Source organism: Pleurodeles waltl, chromosome 1_2, assembly GCF_031143425.1.
Source record: "Pleurodeles waltl isolate 20211129_DDA chromosome 1_2, aPleWal1.hap1.20221129, whole genome shotgun sequence".
NCBI lineage: Eukaryota > Metazoa > Chordata > Amphibia > Caudata > Salamandridae > Pleurodeles > Pleurodeles waltl.
The window spans coordinates 1,313,144,896-1,313,166,354 of record NC_090437.1 but is presented as its reverse complement, the minus strand read 5'-3'; the positions used below and the strand labels follow the sequence as shown (position 1 = coordinate 1,313,166,354).

Below are 21,459 nucleotides of genomic sequence, written 5' to 3'. Positions count from 1 at the left end.
GGTAACCATATTCACCCCACCTTCGGAGACAGAGATTAAAATAGCTTCAGTGTGCTCTCTGACCTGGTCAGGACACACCAAGGATCTCATCCGGAGACTAGCAACCTCTGTGGGTGCTGGACTAGTGGTAGCCCTTTTGAAACAAGTAGATCCCTCAGTTTGATGATCATTCTGTTTAGAGAAATGGCACTATGGCCCTCATTCTGACCTTGGCGGGCGGCGGAGGCCGCCCGCCAAAGTCCCGCCGTCAGGTTACCGTTCCGCGGTCGAAAGACCGCAGCGGTAATTCTGACTTTCCCGCTGGGCTGGCGGGCGGTCGCCTTGAGGCCGCCCGCCAGCCCAGCGGGAAAGAGGCTTCCACGACGAAGCCGGCTCGGAATCGAGCCGGCGGAGTGGAAGCTGTGCGACGGGTGCAGTTGCACCCGTCGCGTATTTCACTGTCTGCGCAGAAGACAGTGAAATACATGTAGGGGCCCTCTTACGGGGGCCCCTGCAATGCCCATGCCAGTGGCATGGGCACTGCAGGGGCCCCCAGGGGCCCCGCGACCCCCCCTACCGCCATCCGGATCCCGGCGGTCGGACCGCCGGGATCTGGATGGCGGTAGGGGGGGTCGGAATCCCCTCGGCGGCGCAGCAAGCTGCGCCGCCTTGGAGGATTCAATGGGGCGGCGGTACACTGGCGGGAGCCCGCCAGTGGTGCCGGTCCGACCGCGGCTTTACCGCCGCGGTCGGAATCCCCATTGGAGCACCGCCGGCCTGTCGGCGGTGCTCCCGCGGTCCTCCGCCCTGGCGGTCTTTGACCGCCAGGGTCAGAATGACCGCCTATGTCTTCTTGGGATCCCAGTTTTCACCCTGGTACCCACCCTTGGATTGGGAAAAGTTGTGGGGTCCACCCTCCTGAACAGGCCTTTGGGGCCTTTTGAAGACAATGGGCCTTTCCACTTTGTGTCCCACAGCTTTCCCATGGGAGGAGCAGTAACCTCTTTCCTTCGGTCACCCACACCCTGGGTCTTTCTGGACACCCTTGTTTTGACTCAGTGGTCATCGTTCTTCTCCAAATCTTGAAGAGAGACTAACCCTAAGTCAACTAGGCACCGATACATACACTTGCAATTGTTTGTCGAAGGAGCCATATGGACTTAAGTGCTGGGGAGCCAGAGTTCAAAGTACCACCAGCAGTTCGGGTTTATCTACCATGGTGTGTCCAGATGTAGGGATGCTGGTCACGTTGGTAGCCTCGAGCGCTACAGTGGGAAATGATTAACGGGGCCTGTCAAGTCAACAGATGCTGCAAAAGGCGACTTGAGAAAAAATCCGTCAGAACCCAACAGGGGGCTTAGCTCGTGGGAGTCTCTGGAGCAAGGGGTTGTAGTCATTTTCTGTGGACCAGGGTTGAGGGGCTAAAGTTCAGAGATGTCTGGCCTGCTGGCCACTTGCATTGGAATCTCTCATGGTTCTTGGGTGGACCTGGAGAGGGGAAGAAATCAAGACAACAGGGCCATTCTGGGTGTAGGGTTAGTTGGTCCTGAAGTTCCTCGTCTGGAGGTCCACTTTTGTGGCAGTGGTTTCCAAGCTGGACACTCAACAAGCCTTGATAGCGGTAAATACTTTGGTACCCAGGGTATCAGTGTAGAGAGGTTCCTGGAGGTTCTTGCATCTCGAAACTCACTGGAGAGATGGAGCTGACCTCCCGGAACCACAGTGACCTCCTGGTGAAATGCTCCCTCAGTGCGTCTGATGGCTACCAAGACGAAGAATTGGACAAGGGAGGTTGGTGCCTGCAACTACAGGGGGATGGCTCCTTCACCACAAGGAAGTTGCTACATGGTTGGAGAAGTGCTAGACAGTCCTCCAAGGGCTTGGGAGGATGCACAGCTTTTGGGCGAGTCGGGTCGGTGCAACTGTCGAGGTACCTGCAGCAGGGCACAAAGTGCAGGGTAAGTCCTCAGTGCTCACCATGACTGCTCTCGTTTGTCCTTCTTCTACTCCAGGTAGATAAATCTGAGTCTCTGGTGTTGGGGATGACCCCTAAATACTGAATTTAGGGGCGTTTAGGTGACTGGAAGGTAGAAGCTATTAGGCTATCTACCCCTGGGATGTCTACATCCACTAAATAACAAATTCCTCTGAGGAGTGGGATTAATTCTGACCCAGAGTTCCTAGTTTCACCAAAAACAAGATCGTGAAACCCTTCCTCGACTGTCCATTTCCTGTGACCCAACATAGAGGTGTCTAGCCTGTATGCGTGGCACACATTCTGACTATCTAATTTCCTGCCTGCTCTGGTGCCAAATTGACCTCCAGGCAGTGGGTGGTGTTCCCCAGGACTGGAGTAAGTGAGGTTTGCATATCAAAGGCGGCAGAGGCTTTGAAGCTTGTGGCCTTGCTTTGCTAAATTCACTAGCCATCTTTATGGAGGAGGTGTGACAATCCTTGTTCCTGGCCTCTGAGAGTGCAGGTTGTCACCTGCAGGGGGTCAGAAAGTCATTTGTGGTGGCAGGCTGGATGATACCACTGAGCCAGCACACTACATGACTAGTAGGGATACAGGGGACACCTCTAAGGTGCCCTCTTGGTGCATGGCTCCATAAATCCGGTACTGGCATCAGTACGGATTTATTAAGACAAGATGTTTGATACCAGACATCAGTATGTTCAGTAAAGCTGGGTAACTTGTAATGACCAGTGCCCAGTGAATATCTTTAAGATGGCTTCCTGATGGCTTGCACTGTCTAGCAATGGAACTAGACATCACAGGGATACATCTTCTCATGCAGAGGTGTTCTCATATGTAATATAATTCACCCTGCTTTATGGCTGAGGCCTACTGTAGAGGTGACTTTCTAATAGTACATGCAGTGTAGTTGGTCTTCTCACACAGGTAGTGGGCAAGGTACTGTTTTCGGAATGGCTTGCACCATTTTACTTATCCTACAATGGCAGTTTGCATGCAGTTTGTGTGTGGGGGTCTTAGGGTGGCATACTATATGCTCCAGCCCTTAGGGACCCTCTTTAGTAACCATGCCCTGAGTACCAGGGGTACCATTTACCAGGGACTTACAGCAGTGCTGAAGTCCTTGCCAATTGGTTCCAATTTAGCATTTGTCTTGTTTTTAGAGAAAGAGCACTGGCACTGGGGCCTGGTTAGCAGAGGCCCAGTGTATTACCAATCAACAACATCAGTACCAGTGACCAGAAAATGGGGATTACCATGTCAAAAAGTGGCACTTTCCTACATTAGACAAACAAGAAAGCTCTGTAGTAAATGCAGCAGCAACAAACATATTTATGTTTCATCATGACAACAGTGAGAAAAAGGTTACAATAAACTGATCCATGTGTGTATATCCAACCCACCCACCCCCCTCCAGTGTCATCCAAGACCCTGTCTCGATTCCCCACCAGGACTCCCTCCTGTCGAGTGGCACCAGCACTGTTTATTGACAGAAATGCATCTCCCACACTACCTGGCACCAGGGTGCTGAAGCCAATGGCCAGGTAATGCGTTGAGCTACCCCATCCAGGTTTCAAGTTGGGGTGAAGGTGCCTTCATGGGGGCAGTAATCTGAGTTTACCTCTAGTTTCTCAGGTATGTATCTTAATGGTTCAGGGGGTCCTAATCACTTGCCCTTGTGTGTAAAAATCTATGTACTGCCAACTCAGCCATAGCCCATTTATGCATTTCAGCTTGCTGCCAGTTTAAAGGAGGGGCTGCAACTGATTTTCACACCATGGCGATGAACTGCTTGGTAAGGATCAAGGCCAGGTACTGAAACTGCAGCAGCCCCTTTCGGTTTATTGGAAATGTGTCCTGAGTCTAGTAGACACCAGACTGGGTCCAGGGGGAACAGGCCACTTGTCACCCCTACCGCAGGCTGATTCACTTGCAGCCAAAAGGGGGATAACGGGACACACGATCACACTCTAGTTACAAAGTCTGTTTCATTCGTCTCACACCTAGGGCAACTGCTACTCATCCCTGGGTACATCTTTGTGATCCTTTTCAGGGTCAGATATGTGTGGCGAAGGTAGTGGAGTTGATCAAGTGGAAACCTACCATAACATGTCATCTGTCGAATGGACTGAAGGCAGCGGGTCCACACCCTATCTGATATATCGATGGACAGTGTGGCCTTCCACCAGTCTTGGAGTATGTCAAGTCCCCAGAGAGAGTGCCTTTGCAGGGCAGTGATAGCCTTGGTGTATCCCCTCCTGTTAGTACCACTTTCAATGGAGTTGCATCTCCTGATCCGTACCCCATGTCCCACGTATCACACCCATAATGGCCGAGTAAAGAAGGAACTGCTCTGGCCCCAGTCAATACTCAAGCGCCAGTTAATTGAAGGTAAAAAGAACAGATGATGGACGGAATGCTGAACAATGCAAACATTCACCCCAGTCACAGATCTGGGTTTAATCCATCTTTTTTTGCTCACCATGCCACCCCAGTTTAGACCCAGCCATATGAAATTCAGTCTAAACCCTGCTCCCATAGGAACAGTCCAGCCTGGACTGCCAGGCCAGGTCCTTCCTGGACCGGAAGCAAACATCCTGGGTCTGGTTTCAGGGTATCATACCTCATCAGCCGGACTAGCTTGAATTCAGTGGCACAGTGCGTACGGGACCAACGTCTGGGCATACCCTTCCCATTTAGGCAACAAAAGCAAAAACAACAGATGATGGATGGAATGCTGAACAATTTAAACATTCACCCACACTCACAAATCTGCGTTTAATCCATCATTGTTTGCTCACCATGTCACCCTAGTTTAGACAAGCCATATGCAAATTAGTCTTGACCCCGCTCCCTATGGGAACAGTCCAGCCCGAACTGCCAGGCCAGGTCCTCCCTGGACCAGAAACAAGCATCCTGGGGCCAGTTTCAGGGCATCACCCCTCATCAGCCATGCTAGCTTGAATCTAGTGGCACGGTGAGCATGGGAACCACGAGTAATTGGAATCTGTTGGTGTCACATTGCTGACCCTTGACTCTGAGACAGAAAATAGGCTGAGGCACCAAAATTAAAATGGTCCAATTAGTGAATTAGAAAACTAAGAAAAGTGGCCTATTTGCAAATTAGCTTCAGTTTTGATCTTGTAAAGAAAAACGTTATAAGTGTTTTAGAAGCTTGTGGAAGACTGTCACAAAGCTGATACCCCATTATCTTGCTTCTCTTCATCCAACAGATCTTTTTAGGAAAGTAAAGTAAAGGGAAGTCAGAAACACTCAATTAATTCAATTAACAGTGTAACCAATTTTTCGACACATGAAGTCCAAGAGACGGAGAATAAAGTTCAAAAATGTATTTCAGCTAAGGAGCAAAAATAATCTATATGAATCTCAAAAACATGCTGTATAACTAAAGAATCACCAAGGGTGAATTGATTCTTACAAAATTAAAACCCACAAGCATTAGGCATACAAGGATCTCTGTTGAAGCAATGCAAAAGATGAGAAATAGAATCTGATGGTCGGTATACAGATTGGATCATCTTGCCTAATTATTGACAAAGCTAGGTTAATCTAATTTTGCTAAAGTAAACTATACTAAAGTTAGGAAATCCTAGTTAATTCTGGGAAATATGAAAGTGTCAGCATAGCAGAAACTTCAATAGTTCTACAAGAGAGGTGCTGTATAGTATAAAGCCACACAAAGAAAAGAATAGAGAGGTCTGTAACCCTCCAAGTCTCAAGGGAATCTGCTCTTGTCTAACTACATGAATACCAATTAAACCTCACAGATTCTTCTAGAAATCCACATGATTATGACAGTAATTTTCCTTCTAGTTTGTACTGTTGCAGTTGGCATCTCCTTTCAAGTTCCCCTAACCACATTTGAACATCAGGACGAACCTGAATACCACACAAGGCCTGGTACAGAAATAGGTCATTAGAAACTTATATGGACATACCTGCAAAAATCATTGCAATGCAAGCAAAAACTCCACATCAAAGATTAAACATAGGAAAGCCAAATAACTCAGGCCTTCTGAGTGACTGAAGACTAAGGACCTCAAAGGTGACGGATATCCCATCAGCCAGAATTTAAATCCCATTGTCTCCTATGGGATCTATATTTTGACGGCCGGGATATCTGTCACCCATGTGACGAAGTAACCCATCTGCTGAAACCTAAATCGGGCCCTAAGTTAGCACGACATAAAATGCACATTCGAAATACATGATTATAAATGCATACTGTTATTATAAATTAATATGAAGGTTACATTCAACATAGGGTTATATGTGGTCACATCATAATGTCATAACCAAATGCAGGAATATAAATGTGCTCCAGTACCATGGTTCACCATTTTAAAGTCCAACATTAAAATCACATATGTAAATAAACTACTACGTTTCTACTGTGAAAGCATCCTTAATGATATGATTGAAGATCCACTTACCGTTAGAAGTGTCAAAACACACAATATTTGTATTATCAATCACATGACTATGGCACTCCCATGACACAGGATGGCACAACCAAAACTCTGTGCCGTCAACTGCATGGATTTTAACTTGCTGCAGTCAAACTTTGTGGCAATATCATGGAAACCAACAAGAAAGCCCGGCCTGGCAGACCATAAAATAGACCCACAAAAAACCTAAAACTGGCCTCCACAGTTATCTGTCAGATCAGCCCATCAGGCACTGCTTGATTTCCCTACCGGATACTCCGACCCTCACCTGAGGGTGTGTATTTACAATGTTTGCAGTGCTCTGACAGACCTGGTAATCCCAGGCACACCTAACTTTCACCTGGGCAGCAGCTGCGCAGCCTGTGTGCCATCCAGTGGCGTAACAAAGGTCCCTGCAGCCCTCGCGGTGTGGGCCCTCAGCACAGTATACTGTGCACGGGTGGCAGGCCCCAGCCTGGGTACAGAGGGGCTACATGTACTTTGCAGGGTGACCCCCTCAAGTTTCATTACGCCACTGGCTCCTTCCATGTGACAGAGAGCAAGTGGCTCTCTGGCATAGAAAGTGCCTATGCATGTTAGTCCGGGATCAGCAGCATGCTGGCAGGTGTGAGCATGACAGGATATGAACCCTTTTGGCAACATTTCTGGGTCACGCTACCAGGTCAGGGAGGATTTAATTAATGCTCAGTGCATTCTGGCTTTACAACGAAGAAAATACTGCCTTTGAACCCAAACACGACAGAGAGAGGGGGTATGGATGAAGAGATGCAGGGATAAGGAGGAAAGGATGAGTACGCCTGTGTAAGGAGTCCGGGTGATCTTAACCTGTCTCCCTGATGGAGGATGCCTCTCTAACCCATCACTTTAAATGCCTCTTAAGTCGTTCCAATCGGCAGCATCTGCACTACAGAATACGCTGCACACCCACTGTTTGCATTTCTCTAGCCAAAAGAAATGCTACTATGGCTCTCAGAATAAACAACCATCACACATCTAAAGGTATAAACAATGCTATAAACCATTCCTCATGTTTTTGAGGACCCTGCGCATGCTTAGTGGAGCGGGTGCAGTGGAGGCTGCACTAAGAAATATATAAAATCTACAGTTGAACTGGAGACATAACGGGTGTGGTTAGGCCGACAAGCTGCTTGGCATGCAGAGGTGGTAGATGCCTGCTGGTGCTAATACAAGGGCGGCTCTGTCGCAATGGCAAAGGAGCATTGCCTTATTTTTCAGCTGCTGGCTCATCCAGCATGTGCAAGGAGGGTTGGGCCTGGCAGGTGAGAGGGGAGATTAGGAATGGAATGCACTAAGTGTGCATGTCAGTTTGACTGGCTGTCTTAGGCCGGCCAGACTGACATGCGTATTTAGGTTTCTGTGTTGCACCGCTGAGTTGGAGAAACTGCACAGACCACCGTGCACTGTCTGAGCCGCAGACCAAGCCGCTCACACCAATCCTGATGCTGCTGTCATGCTAGGTATATATTATGTGGGGAGCCTGTGCTAGTGTCCCAGGGACTGCTGGGACACCAAGAGAGCAGAGGAGCAAGGTGGCAGGCAGCAGCGTCATCGGAACGGTAAGTTGCTTTTTTCATTATTATTTTATCCCCCTCACCCATCCCCCCCTATTCTTGAGATTTGTGGCAGCCACTAATGACTGCATCCTTGGCTGCCCTTGCCAGGCACTGGCTGGCACTGGGTCTTTCATGCATGAGTGGCTGCTGCTCTTCAGAGCTGTTGTCATTGTGGGCTGCTTCTGTCGTCCTGTCTGGTACCAGCACCACTGATGCTGTCACGCTTGGGCTGCTGGTGATGTCATAACTGGGCTGCCTCGCTTGGCACTCTAGTTATTTTCGCTGGTGTAAAATCTGGTCTGCTCCTGTCACACCGGGCTTTTGATTTTACCTGCAGCACGGTTGGTGGTGTTGTTTATGGGTTACACAAGCTAGTTATAATGTCTCACATAAAAATACTGCCTTATGTGGGTGTGCCTCTTTTGTCACACATGAGCTCTCATGAGCGCTCATTGCTGGAGTTTTACTCAATCTGATTCTGCTGTCATTTACATTGCAGTCACTGATATACCTGGACTGCTGCAGTCGTGCAGACTGATCCTGTTGTCATGCGCATCACTTCCACTACAGCTTCAAAACACAGAGCTCTCTTTTCATAAATGGACTGGACATGCTGCTGTTGTCCTGTATGTTACTGGCACTGATGCTGGCACAATTCCCCCTGTATCTGGCCCACCTGTGGGGGACAGGGGCAAATAAAATAAAAAAACGATGTGAGCCCATGCTTGATTTTTTTTTTCACCATGGATTCATGGATCGTCCACGAACTTGCTGTGAATTTTTAAAAAAAAAACGTTTTTGGCCCCCATCGGGGTCCATGAGAGATCCCACCTCCAGGCCTAGGGGGCCAGGATATTTCTACCCTGCCAGTTATGTATTTTTTTTTACTCTTTTCTTGGGACTCGGGCTCAGTCCAGGTCCCAAGATGGCTGCCAACACTTCCTTGTTGAAGTGTTGGCAGCCAATCAGATCTCAGCATGAGATCTATCTGATACATGGGGGGCCCGCATCCCTAGATAAATAGAAATCGTTTTTGGTTTAATAACTCCAAAACTACTGAGCTGAGTTACACCATATTACAAAAAGGGTTCTTTCTGGACCAAGAGCTACCTTTCTGCTAAATTTGATCTAATTCCGTTCAGTTTAAAAAATAAATAAACACGTAGGGACCGCTGGCCCTTGCAGTCCCAGATAGCTCATAAAGGGCTTGAAAAAAAAAACATCAAGCTCAGTGTGAAGGTCCACGACCTTCACACTGAGCATTGACGGCTCAAGTCCAGCCCGACTTGTTCCCCTCTTTAATTGTTTTTTTTTTTGTAAACTAAAAATGTTTAAGGGTCACACGAAAGGGGATTTTACTTTAAAAAAATGACAAATACATTTTTATTTTTAAAATTGTGCAGAAATATCTCATTCTAACTATATCATACATCAAAGCCTAAAAATCTCCCTCTCTTACTTTCTTTCTCTCTCTCTTTCAATCTCTTTTTCCTATTCAGACACCCGCTCAGAAACGTACTCATACACTCACAGACCCACTCAGACACTCACGCAGCCACTCACAGATCCACTCAGACCCTTGTCTCTGATGTACGCACTCAGATCCGTCACTGATGTACGCACTTTCATACCCAGACAGACACACTGACATCCACTCTCACCCCAAATACACCCTCTCACACCTCCAGCATAGAGTTGGGTGATTAGGGGGGTTGGCCGCAGGGTCTGGTTGCATGTCAGGTATTGCTGGCAATCTCCGCTGCACATGGGTGAAGGCTGTGAACGGTGCAAGGATGGGTGCTTATAGGGGGTTGGCATCAGGGCCTGGCGGTGGTTGAATTAACGTATAGTAATGAAAGCTACTATATGTTGAATAAATAAAAAAATAGAATATTACTGAAAAAAATAAAGGTTACAGGGACGTTGTAGTTAGAAAATATAATTAAAAAAAACATAGAAATTCACTTAAAAAAAACAAAGGTTACAGGGATGTTATAGTTAGGCTCACACTTTAAATGTACCAAACCATAGAAATTCACCTTTGTTTTTTTAAGTGAATATATATATATATAATAATTTATGCGTCACTCTAACCCTGAAAGGGCCTTGTTTTGATATATATATATATATATCAAAACAAGGCCCTTGTCTATATATATATATATATATATATATATATATATATATATATATATATATATATATATATATATATATATAGATGTCACCTCCTGCTCCGTAAAGGGGCCACAGACCCTGCAGGGCAGCCTGGGTTACTGGGGCGAAGCATCCCACAGAAATGCTATCAAATACTTGGATTTTAACGTGGACTGGTGCCAGGGCTTTTCGTGTTTGGGATATATATATATATATATATATATATATATATATATATATATATATATATATAGAGAGAGAGAGAGAGAGAGAGATATTCAGACACAAACAATGGATTTACCTTAGACATATTTTAAGACAAAATAAGATTATTCTTGACATTTCAATTGAATACAGGTAAATATTACTTGCAGAACAAAAGGATTAATAACTTAGTTCCAAGAAAACTGTTTCAAATACAGCTCCTTTGCACGTTGGGTAGGCCAGGAGCCAGTATCAACTAATGTTTTTGAGATACAAATGCAGCTAAAATTTTGCTTCACTCACTTATTCCTTCTACATCTGGAAAATTTACACCCCACCATTTTTAAATGTCACCACCCGCCACTGCTTCCAACTACATTTTACACAAACTATGTAATATAACATTCTTTTCTTCAAAATTGTATGCATTTGGGAAAAACATCAGTATTATGCACATCCAAATCACTAACGTTAAGCCACCATCACTACCCCATGCAGGCTCACTTGACCCGCGATCTCAGAACTACGATTCACCTCCTGTCTTGAGAGTGGCAGGTACTTACCATACCTCACAGTCACAATCTCTGCCAGGCTGCTGTGATTCACATGTAATTCATAAGTCATCACATCATCTCCTTCCTTAACTTCCACTGTTGTCCTGACCTGGTAGGTTCCATCAGGATTTGGCAGTAGTTCCTTCAACTCCCATGGTATCTGTACACCATTTTGAGTCCATGTCACGTTGATTTCTCTGGGATAGAATGCATATGCGTACCCGACGAGGAAGGTGCGCTTGTTGGCGTTTTTGTATGAAACCATTGTTCGAGGAGTAACTAAAAGAAAACACAATAACTACAATTATTCAACTATTCCAAAAACTGTAAAAGGTATTAAAGCAATACCAGTTCTTCAGAAATTACCTTATCATGAACTCCAGGAGCCAAGGTATTATATTTACAAGGGCTCATCTTTGTAGCCTACTCCATCTCACAACTTGATTTCTTTTTGTGCCTAATAATCTAACTTCATTTTACTTTGACTGAGTGTTCATGTAGTTTCATGTACATCCATTTCCAGAACACACTCTGTTAAGGTTCATCAGGGTAGTATGTGCTGTGCTTGACGGTTTGAGTAGTTAAGCCAAGAAAGAGAATCTAAGGTGGTCTGGGCTCCTTGTGTCAACAAATCTTACTGCATTTCTGGAGACTTGACTACTCCTCATAACACCTGATTAATATTTTATATTCCTTGAAGCAAAGAAATGTGAGAAACAGCAACATTTATACCTTGTATGCATGGAGATGATCACCAGTGAATCACACATGGCATGCAGCAGAAACCAGGAAATATAGGAAGAAAAAGATTAAACATCAGGGGGCATATTTACACTAAAGTGACATAGGACAGCACAGCAAATGACCGTGTTGTGCTGCCCTGCATCACAAGGAAAGGGCAGAAATGCACCTTATTTAAAAAATACGGTGCATTTCTGTCCTCTCCCCTGTGCTGGCACCCTTTGGGCTGCCTAGCGGCAGCCACGGTGCACAGTGCCTGTGTTGCACAAAAACAATCCATAGAGGCATTTTACTCTTTCTATGTGTGCTGCAGAATGCAGAATAGAGATACTTCCCCTTGTTACCCCTCCCCTGGGGAGGAGTACAGTTTTGATGCATTCCCAGGTTTACAGAGCCTTGTAAATCTGGAAATGCATCAAAACCCATGGGTGCTGCATGGGAAAACCCACTGCAGTGCACATGGAACAACTCCCTAGCATGGAGTGAGGCTACTCAGAGACTTGCGCTGCGTTTCCATACACCATATCTATGAGGCAATGAGAAGCCACGCAAAGTGGCTTTGCGTGGGCTCGTAGATATGGTTCTGCATTCTGCACCCCAAAGCATTAAAAAAAGTGACACTCCAGCGGTGAATAGGGCTTGTAAATATGCCCCCAAGTGTTCCTTTCACTGCTTGGATATGGAGTGCCATTACAAATGAGATGTACCAGGCTCTATGCCCAGCCAACTACCACGTGCTGTAAACGAATTTGTTGAGCAACATCTTGCCAGATGGTAACTACCTCGATAGCCACCTATTTTTTCTCCTTACTGATTCTGTTCTTAATGTGGTCAAGACAAAAAGAGACATTTGAGGAGACTGAATAGCATAACGTGTTGTAAAATTCCGAAAACCAGACTCCATTTTGAGCGCATCCAGTTAGCCTGTCTGCCTGTGGTCTGCATTCAGCATGTCATAATCTTTCACAGAACTGGTGAAAGTGTCAATTAATCACCTAAGGCGGCACAAGGCCCCATCCTGGCACTCACAGCAGACCTGCTAGGCAGCCTGCCCACTCTTTGGGAGCAGCACATCACAATTCCTAGTTCCATACTGTGTCACTATAGGTGTCACAGCTGAGCAGCACTGGTTGCAGGGAATGTGGCTGCAGATCATTGATGAGGCGACAACTGGACTTCAGCAATATCAACTCTGACTCGTGGCTCATGTTCAGCTGCTGTGAGAACCCGGGTCACAAGTCCTTAGCATGGCCAGTGCCATGCTGAGCCCTGGTAATTGGCCATGCAGGTACTCTCATGAGCCAAGACAGAGTCTTTCTCTGAGTCATAGAGTCTGGACTGCAGGTGGAGTTTCATGCAGGTAGGAATCCCCACTGATCCAGAGTCTCCCTGTGCAGGACTGTCAGCAGTGTCAGTCATGTGGTTTAAGACTCACAGACCATCTGTTGATTGACGTTTTATGGATGATATCCTGTCAATCTGTGCAGCTTCTGAAGAGAGTGTTTACTAATGAATGTACACTCTGATTGGTTGTAATACCTTCACAACCACAGAGGAGTGAGCATTGTGTCTTTCATGATTTTGTGGTTTGAGCCATTCCACAGACCCACCACCTAGGGAGGTACTGCTTCGGTATGTACTCACAAGGTGTGGGTTATGAGGTTAGATAGAGTATCTATAAGAAAAAGTGTAAGTAACTTCATACTGCTTATACATGTGGGGTTATAGAAGTACCTATATGTGAGTTTTTGAGTGCTTGTGGCTGAGTTTTTTGTGAGGGTGAGTTGGATGGAGTGAGTGAGAGTATGAGTGGGTGTCTGTATGTGTGTGGAAAGATGTCTGTATGGCAGAAAGTGTAGGTATGCAAGCGAGTGTTAGCGGTTGATTGCGTATAGTAGAATTTGCCTTGGTGATTGTACGGGTCTGTATGCAGTTAGTATATGTCAGTTTGCGTGCAAGAGGATGTAGCTGGGTTCATGTAGATAACTGTCTGAATGTGTGGGTAAGTGGATTTAAGTAAGTGTTTGTGGGAGCATATGTAGGCAAGTCTTATTTTTTGTGTTAAGGTAACTGTGTGTTGATGTGTGTGGATTGGTGTGTAAAGATGAGATATGTCAGTTTGCATGTGAGCAGATGTTCACTACGTGCCAAGATGATTTGCTTTATGAAGTAAGTGTGAGTGAATGCACATGAACGGATGTTTTAATGGACTATTTTTCGGACTGCCTGTGAGTGAGGGTATTTCTAAGTCACACTTTCTAGGTGAAGTTCTGCTTTTAGGCTAAGTTCAGTGTACATTTAGTAGTTTTGCACATATAGGGGGTTATTACAACTTTGGAGGAGGTGTTAATCCGTCCCAAACGTGACGGTAAAGTGACGGATATACCACCAGCCGTATTACGAGTTCCATAGGATATAATGGACTCGTGATACGGCTGGTGGTATATCTGTCACTTTACCGTCACTTTTGGGACGGATTAACACCTCCTCCAAAGTTGTAATAACCCCCATAGTGCTGCAATGCACTTTATAAATCTTAATGAATCTAAAATGGAAAATGCTTCTATATTGATTCCCTGACCACTTGACTTTTTCTTCTCTGCACTGATGGGCATGAACTTGGTAAACCTTAACCAATTTCTCGAGTGGTGTATGAACTTTTATGCATGTTTGACAAGGACAGCAAGAAGAACGAAGGCTATGAAAGAGGAACAAATGAGGCATCAAATAAAGAAAAGAAGTTGAGGACAGGTGAAGAGAGGGAGGTAAAGAAGTGCTGAAATATTGAAAGACACCTTGGCTTCCCATCTGTACTAAACACTCTGAATCACTGTTCTGTTTCAGTAGGTATAGTCTCCACAATATGACAGAACTAAATTGCATTCCATCCTCTGGTTCTCAGACTTCTCACCTGAACTAAACACTCTGGATCACTATTCTGACTCAGTAGTAACCGTCTTCACAATGTGACAGGATCGCCTACCATTCAATCCTCCGGTCCTCAGAAGTCTCATCTGTACTAAAAACTACAAGTCACTGTTCTGTCTCAGTAGGTACAGTCTCCACAATGTGACAGAACCACCTCACAATCAATCCTCTGTTCCTCAGACTTCTCACCTGTACTAAACACTCAGGATCAATGTTATGTCTCAGTAGGTACAGTCTCCAGGGTGTGACGGAACCCCCTCATATTCCAACCTCTGGTTCTCACACTTCAGTGCAGCTGGTTTAGTTGTGGTGAGTTCATGAGCACACAGTGTATGTTGGTGCAAAGCCGCTGGACTGCCTATAGACCTTGTCAATTAATTCATACAGACCACTGGCTCATATTTGTAGTAATGTGTGAGCGAAAGACCCATGTGCCATTGCTTTTATTTAAAACTCATCTTTACTACAAGTTTTTTTTTCCCTATCTGATTTTCCTGCTGTTGGGAATTGGGGTATTAGTTGGGTGGCCAGCACAAGCAATACTTCCTCACTTGTCCTCAGTGGGAATCACACACCCCATTGTAGTGCTTGACTCTCACAGAGCAGTGGGATGGAGCAGTCTAAGGCTTACTCAAGTTAGGTGGTGTGAGCTAATATTCACCAATCACTGACACGCAATAACACTCAATAAATGAATGTGTAGTCAGTACTTTAACTTCAAAAAAAGAAGCACATTTATTTGGCACACTAGGCACTAATTTACAAATATGCATTGCCCGTTGGAACATAACATAGATGGTTTAATCACCTGTGACTCCGTAGAGGGGCCACCTAAACATATCAAGTGAGTTCCAACAGTCATTGTGTAATAATTATATTACTTTGGCATGAATCAGTGACATAATTGTGATAATGATGTGTCAATAAAAAACATGCAATCATCAAGAAATCCCAATAAAACATGTATCAAGAAATAATTTTATGTTTGTGCATCCTTTCAAGTACTTGGCAGTAACTGTAACAACCTCTAGAAGGCATCAGAATAAAATAGCATGGGGGAAAAAGCAATGCAGTGTAACCATTCAATCAGCCCCCAAAATGCATGACCATATTCAAACTGCATGGTGAAGAACGTTGCAATCTAGCCATACATTCAGCCCCGAAAGGCAAAACCACATGAGCAGTGCATTTTAATTTTTTAGGCCTTCCACGTCTTCTAAAATAATACCATACACAAGGACCCTAAAGGACAAACTACTCCCAACTGTAGAACGAAACCTCGAGCCATGGGAGAGCTTGAAAATGCTTTGAACAGTGGGAAAGGTAATAATTTTGCACCCCTTCAAGTTAGGGTGAGGACCCAGAGGGTGCCGTAAGGAGAAAGTGCATGTCATGCTTAGCGACTTGGTGGTGGTCCTCTCATCCTAGGACCACCACAGGCTGAGATTTGGGCAAACATGTTTTTTAAATAAAAGGCCCTGCAAAGCATTATGGGGCGAGTCTCAGTAGTGCAGTGAATATTATAGCAGCAGTTCTCCTGCTGAGCCGGGGAGAGCCACTGTGAGATTTCCCTTCTTGTTTGCCTTTAAATGTGGCCTAGAGGCCACATTTCTCTTTTTCATGGGGATGCCTGGTCCCAACTGGACACCCAGCGCTTGCCATTGTTGGAGGGCAGCCCACCTCCAGCTGCCCTCGCCGGCTTACTGCAGTGGCAGCACGATCACGTGCTGCTGCAGGAGCCATCAGTCCTCTTTGGAGTCTGCCTGTTCCAGAAGGCAGATGTGAATTGTTGTTTCTGCCTCCTTGGGCGCAGTGATACAACGGAGTCCAGGGATGGGGTCCTGGGCCCTTACAGGGGGAGCGTGACATCACTATCCAGTGTTTGGAATCCCAAGGAAGTGCGACGGTGTCTCTCGTAACATGAAGTAGATGGGGGTCAGGGACAGGGTCTCAGTCCCTGCAATATGAATCCGTGCTGGTGATGGGGTCCCCAGGTGCGATAGGTTTCCTATGCAGTCCCCCAGGCCCTGGTCCACCCTGGGGGAAATCGATCAAATGGAAGCAGAGAACCTCATGCTCAGAGGGAGGAAAATTAGGTTAAAGCTCCCTGCACCAGTTTTTCTTTGTTGTTTTGTTGGTGTTTACAGAAGCGTTCAGGGCTTCTTCCAACTGGTCCTCAGGGGGAGTAAGAGGTCCAGCCTTACTGACCTTTGGGGAGACCCACTGATCCTGTGGTCAACTGGACATAGTCTTGGGTCCTGGGTGGAGGTCAGGAGGTTCCTTCTTCCAGTTCTCCATGGCGGTCCCAGAATCAAGCAAGGGAGTAGTTAGTAAATATGCATGCAAGAGTTTTTAAAGGGGAGAGGAAGGTTCCAGGAGACAGGCACACTAACTAATCCTGGGGTGCCACATCACCTCTCCACCCCATCCCAACCCTCCTGCACAGCATGTTGGGACAATCCAAATGAGGTCATCAAGGGGCCACTGTCAGCTCCTGGGGTCTCAGCTCCACCTCTCACTGACATAACTGCCAGAGACTTCCACTCTAGAATTGTAAAGGGGAACCCAGTAGTTTGGCTCCAGTTGTCTGGGCACTCTCCTTTGTTCACTGAGCTTGGGCGGGCCTATCCCTGGTGCAGTGTGACAGCTGGGTGATTGATAAAGGTCATTCTGTTCCACCCCTTTCCTCCTCAGGAGTTAGGAGAAGTGCTAATTGCTCCTTTTGTGTGGGGTGGCCTTTGTTCCTACTGCTAGAGAAAAAGTAATTACTGGGCACAGCAGGTGACACAAGGCCTGGGTTCTGATCCTGAGCTGAGCCAGGGAAACATGGAAACTCTGAATGACTCACAAGATGTACTGTAAGAAAGGGCTTCTTTTGTCTTGGTTAGTCCCCGCCTTTTTTAGTGGAAGATGATGTTGTTTCAAACTGTAAGTGCTCTTGGCCCCTGCTAAACAGGTTCCTGGGGCAGATCTCCTCCCCAAAACTGTACTATGTTTAGCACTTCAGCCACCTTTGAAAGTACCTAGTAAACTGTACCCCTGTACCTAGGGAGCTGCAGCAACAATTGTGCCACCATGAGAGGCCCCACACCAGCCTCATGAAGACTACCATTGCAAGCGCATGACAAAGTGAATCTAAAGGTGTAAACTTGACATGGCATTCCCACAGAATGCCATGCCAACTAACACTGTGTAGATGATGTCAGAACCCCCTCCTGATAGGTGGTCACCCAGCTAGGTGACCAATCACCCTTTCAGGGCTATGTAGGGTCTCTCTATTTTGGGTGGTTCCTCAGATAACGCTTGCAAGATTCCATCAGGATTCCTCTGCATCCCTTACTTCGACTTCTGACCAACAAAACTGCATCTGGACTCTCCAGGACCCGACAATCTTCAACAAGGACGAAGACTTTATCTGCAACATTGTTTCCACAGCTCCTTCCAACTTCTGCAACATTTGCCCAGTCGTGCATCCTCTGAGGACAGCCCATCTTTAGTCTGCCCCGAAAAGAAGAAGGAATCTCCCTTGGAGTGAAGGAGTCACTCCCCAGCATCTGCAGGCACCAACAGCAATGCCAATAGGCTGCATGGATCCCCTCTCCTCCTGAGTTGCATAGATCCTGCATCAAGGGTGGTGGTCAGAAGTGATCCAGATGGTCCTCTCTACCAGCTATCCAACTTGGGTGGAGGTAAGCCCTTGCCTTCCCACGCAGGACAGTGCACCCATGCACTGCGTCTTTTTCAGCTGCCAAGGCTTGATGGCACTTCTTCCAAGGGGCCTTCAGTCTTTGTGTAGCTCCAGCCCCCAGCACTCCTTCCTGTGACGCACAGCTCCCTGAGTGACTCTCCTGCGGTGTGGGATTCCTTTTTGTAGTGCTCCACCATTGGTTTCTTGCAGTCATCTCTGGTTTTTGCAAATTCTCTTCTGTTCTTCTAAGTGGGTGTTCTGGGAAAATTCTAGTAATTTACTCTTGTTTTCCTGGTTGCTGGGGGGTGTTGTAGTACTTACCTTTGTGCTTTCCTGGTACACTCAGCGACCCTCTACACATTCCACTTACCTGGGTGGGGCGGACACTCTCGCATTCCATTTTTTTAGAATACGGTTTGTGCTCCCCCTAGGTCCACTATTCTTTACTGTTTTTTACACTATTCACACTGTTTTCTAACTATTTTTATGTCTATTTCTGACAACTAGTGTATATAACTTGAGTGTTACTTACCTCCTAAGGGAGTATTGCCTATATAATAACTTTGGTGTTGTGTTATCATAATAAAGTGGCTTTATTATTGTAACTCTGAGTGTATTCTTTCATGCCTATAACTGCTGTGTGACTATAGTGGTATTGCACAAGCTTTGCATGTCTCCTAGATAAGCCTTGGCTGCTCATCCACAGCTACCTCTAGAGAGCCTGGCTTCTAGACACTGCCTACACTACACTAATAGGGGATACCTGGATCTGGTATAGGGTGTAAGTACCTTAGGTACCCACCACACACCAGGCCAGCTTCCTACTTTGGTGGCAGCGGTGGGATAAGAACTTGCAACTGCCTTAACACTCTGTCACCTGGTACTTTCCACAGGAAAGACCACTCTTTACTTAGAGTACTTAGAGGTACACATAGTACCTAGTGTTAGGAATCTAGTCTCTGGGTTTGGGTAAGCTAGGGGTCTAGGCATAGCCCTTGCGCCAAACTTATTGATAGAGACTAGAGGTTAGGGAGGTTAGGCACACCCTACACCACTCTAACCCTTACCATGTCTGTAACTGGGCACACCTCTGAGGCCTTGGATTCTCCTTATGAGAACCTGACATTCAAAGAATTGAAAGAGATGTGTGCAGAAAGGAAGTAAGACATGGGGAGAAGTCCTAATAAGAGCCTGCTCTTAGGCCTCCTCCTCCAGGATAACCAGGAACAAGCTGGTGACCAGGAGGAGGAGGAGAGAGTAGATTCTAACTCCTCAGAGGTAGAAAAAGATATTCTAGATCTGGGGGAGGATCAACAGGATTTCTTACAGGGTCACAAAGTCCTTAGCAGACCCACTAGCATAGCTGGAAGCACTGTAAGAAGCGGGAAGGCAAGTCATACTAGTAGGGTTCCCTTTACACCCAGAGGGCTAGTGGAAAGGGTCAGTAAGACTAGGGACAGATCCTCCTCTGCCCATTCTTGTGTCACCTCAGTGTCTGAGGGGACCAACTGTTCCAACCCAGAGGGAGACTCCAAAGACAAGGAGCTCAGGAAATGGAGGTTGGAAGAGGCCAGGCTGAGGCTGCAGCAGGAACAGCTAGCCCTAGATAGGGAAGCATTAGCAGTTGAAAGGGAAAGGCAGGGATTGGGGTTATCACTCCATGGTGGCAGCAGCTCAGGTTTTAGAGAGCACAGGGACAAGGAGGACTCTTTTGACTTTATGATATTTATAAGTGGTTTGCTGCACTTGAGAGGGCCTGTAAAGTTCGGAGGGTCCCTCAAAGGCAGTGGGCTGCTATTCTCTGGTTGTCCTTCTCTGATAAGGGGAGGGATAGACTTCTCACTGTCAGAGAAGAGGATGCAGTCAACTACAGTATACTTAATTCTGCACTCTTAGATGAGTTTGGTCTCAGCACTGAGCAATATAGAATAAAGTTCATGGAGACAAAAAAAGAGTCCTCACAAGATTGGATAGACTTTGTGGACTGTTCTGTTAAAGATTTGAAAAGCTGGTTACATGGCAACAAATTGTCTGATTATGAGGGCCTGTACAACTTAATTCTGAGAGACCATATACTTAAAAACTGTGTGTCTGATTTGTTGTACCAGTATCTAGTGGAGTCAGATCTGACCTCCCCCCAAGAATTGGGTAAGAAGGCAGACAAATGGGTAGGAACTAGGGTGAACAGAAAAGCTCATACAGTGGGTGGCAAAGACAAGAAAAAGGAAGCAGATAAGTCTCATGACAAAGGTGGGGTCAAAGATAACAAGCATTTGCAATGCAATGGGTCTAGCGTTTGCTCGAGTTAGAGCTATTAGCATTGTAAATTCCTAACTAGACTTTTCTTGCCAAATAAATTGAAAATGAAAAGTAAAACAGTTGACATAAGCAAGCCAATTCAAAGCGCCACAACCATCGTGAGCGTGAAGATGAGACACAAAAGGAAAAAGAAGTTCGGCAATAGTACAATTATCCATGTAACAGTGTTGATAGCCAAGGCAGTAACAAAACTGCCCCAAGAAGGGACAAACATAAAGCATTTACCAATGATAACAAAGGATTTTTTTAAAGCAAGCCCATGAACGAGTGATAGTGATGGGCGTGCCATGGGTGTGGTTAAAAGCACACATTGATACCAACATGTCGGAAAAGTAGCGTTTGTGCGTTGCTATGCTCGACCTAAACAGCAACTTGCTGCATCACAGCCTACAAGGACCTAGAACCTCCAGACATTCGCTTCAACACGGTACTCATAAAAGCAGACTCTTCCATCAGACTTGTGGCAGTGAAATATTTCCACTATTAAAGCTTCAGTGCTCTCGAAGCAGTGTCTTTCTTTCACAAGCTCCAGATTCAAACATGGAAGTGTCCACACCACCTTGAGGTACCACAAGACACTTGAAACGTGTTTCTTCACAAGTATGCACTAAGACACAGATAGGGTGTGACAAAAGAGTATGCACAAATGTGTGCACACCTTTTTGCAAACAACATACACCCTAATACACACAAACATGCTCTCCATAGTATAGGAGCTGCCCAGTATCACACTACCACACACACATTTACACTTCTGTATTGTATAGACAGCTCCACAATCTTTACTAGTGTGCATTGCTAGTTGCACTGTGTACTAGTATGCAGAAAAACGTTTGCACAAAATCCATAATGAACATATGTTCTATGGTTT

The 21,459-nt window shown here is 45.9% G+C and overlaps 1 protein-coding gene across 9 annotated transcripts in view; it reads right to left on the bottom strand.

Moving 5' to 3' along the window:
* Nucleotides 1–21,459, bottom strand: part of LOC138250922 (major histocompatibility complex class I-related gene protein-like) — a 687,827-nt gene that overhangs the window by 98,130 nt on the left and 568,238 nt on the right. For all 9 annotated transcript variants that reach the window (XM_069205605.1, XM_069205614.1, XM_069205610.1 and 6 more), the window contains one exon: nt 10,922–11,191. In XM_069205605.1, the coding sequence (XP_069061706.1) occupies nt 10,922–11,191 (270 nt within the window). The remainder of the gene's footprint in view (nt 1–10,921; nt 11,192–21,459) is intronic.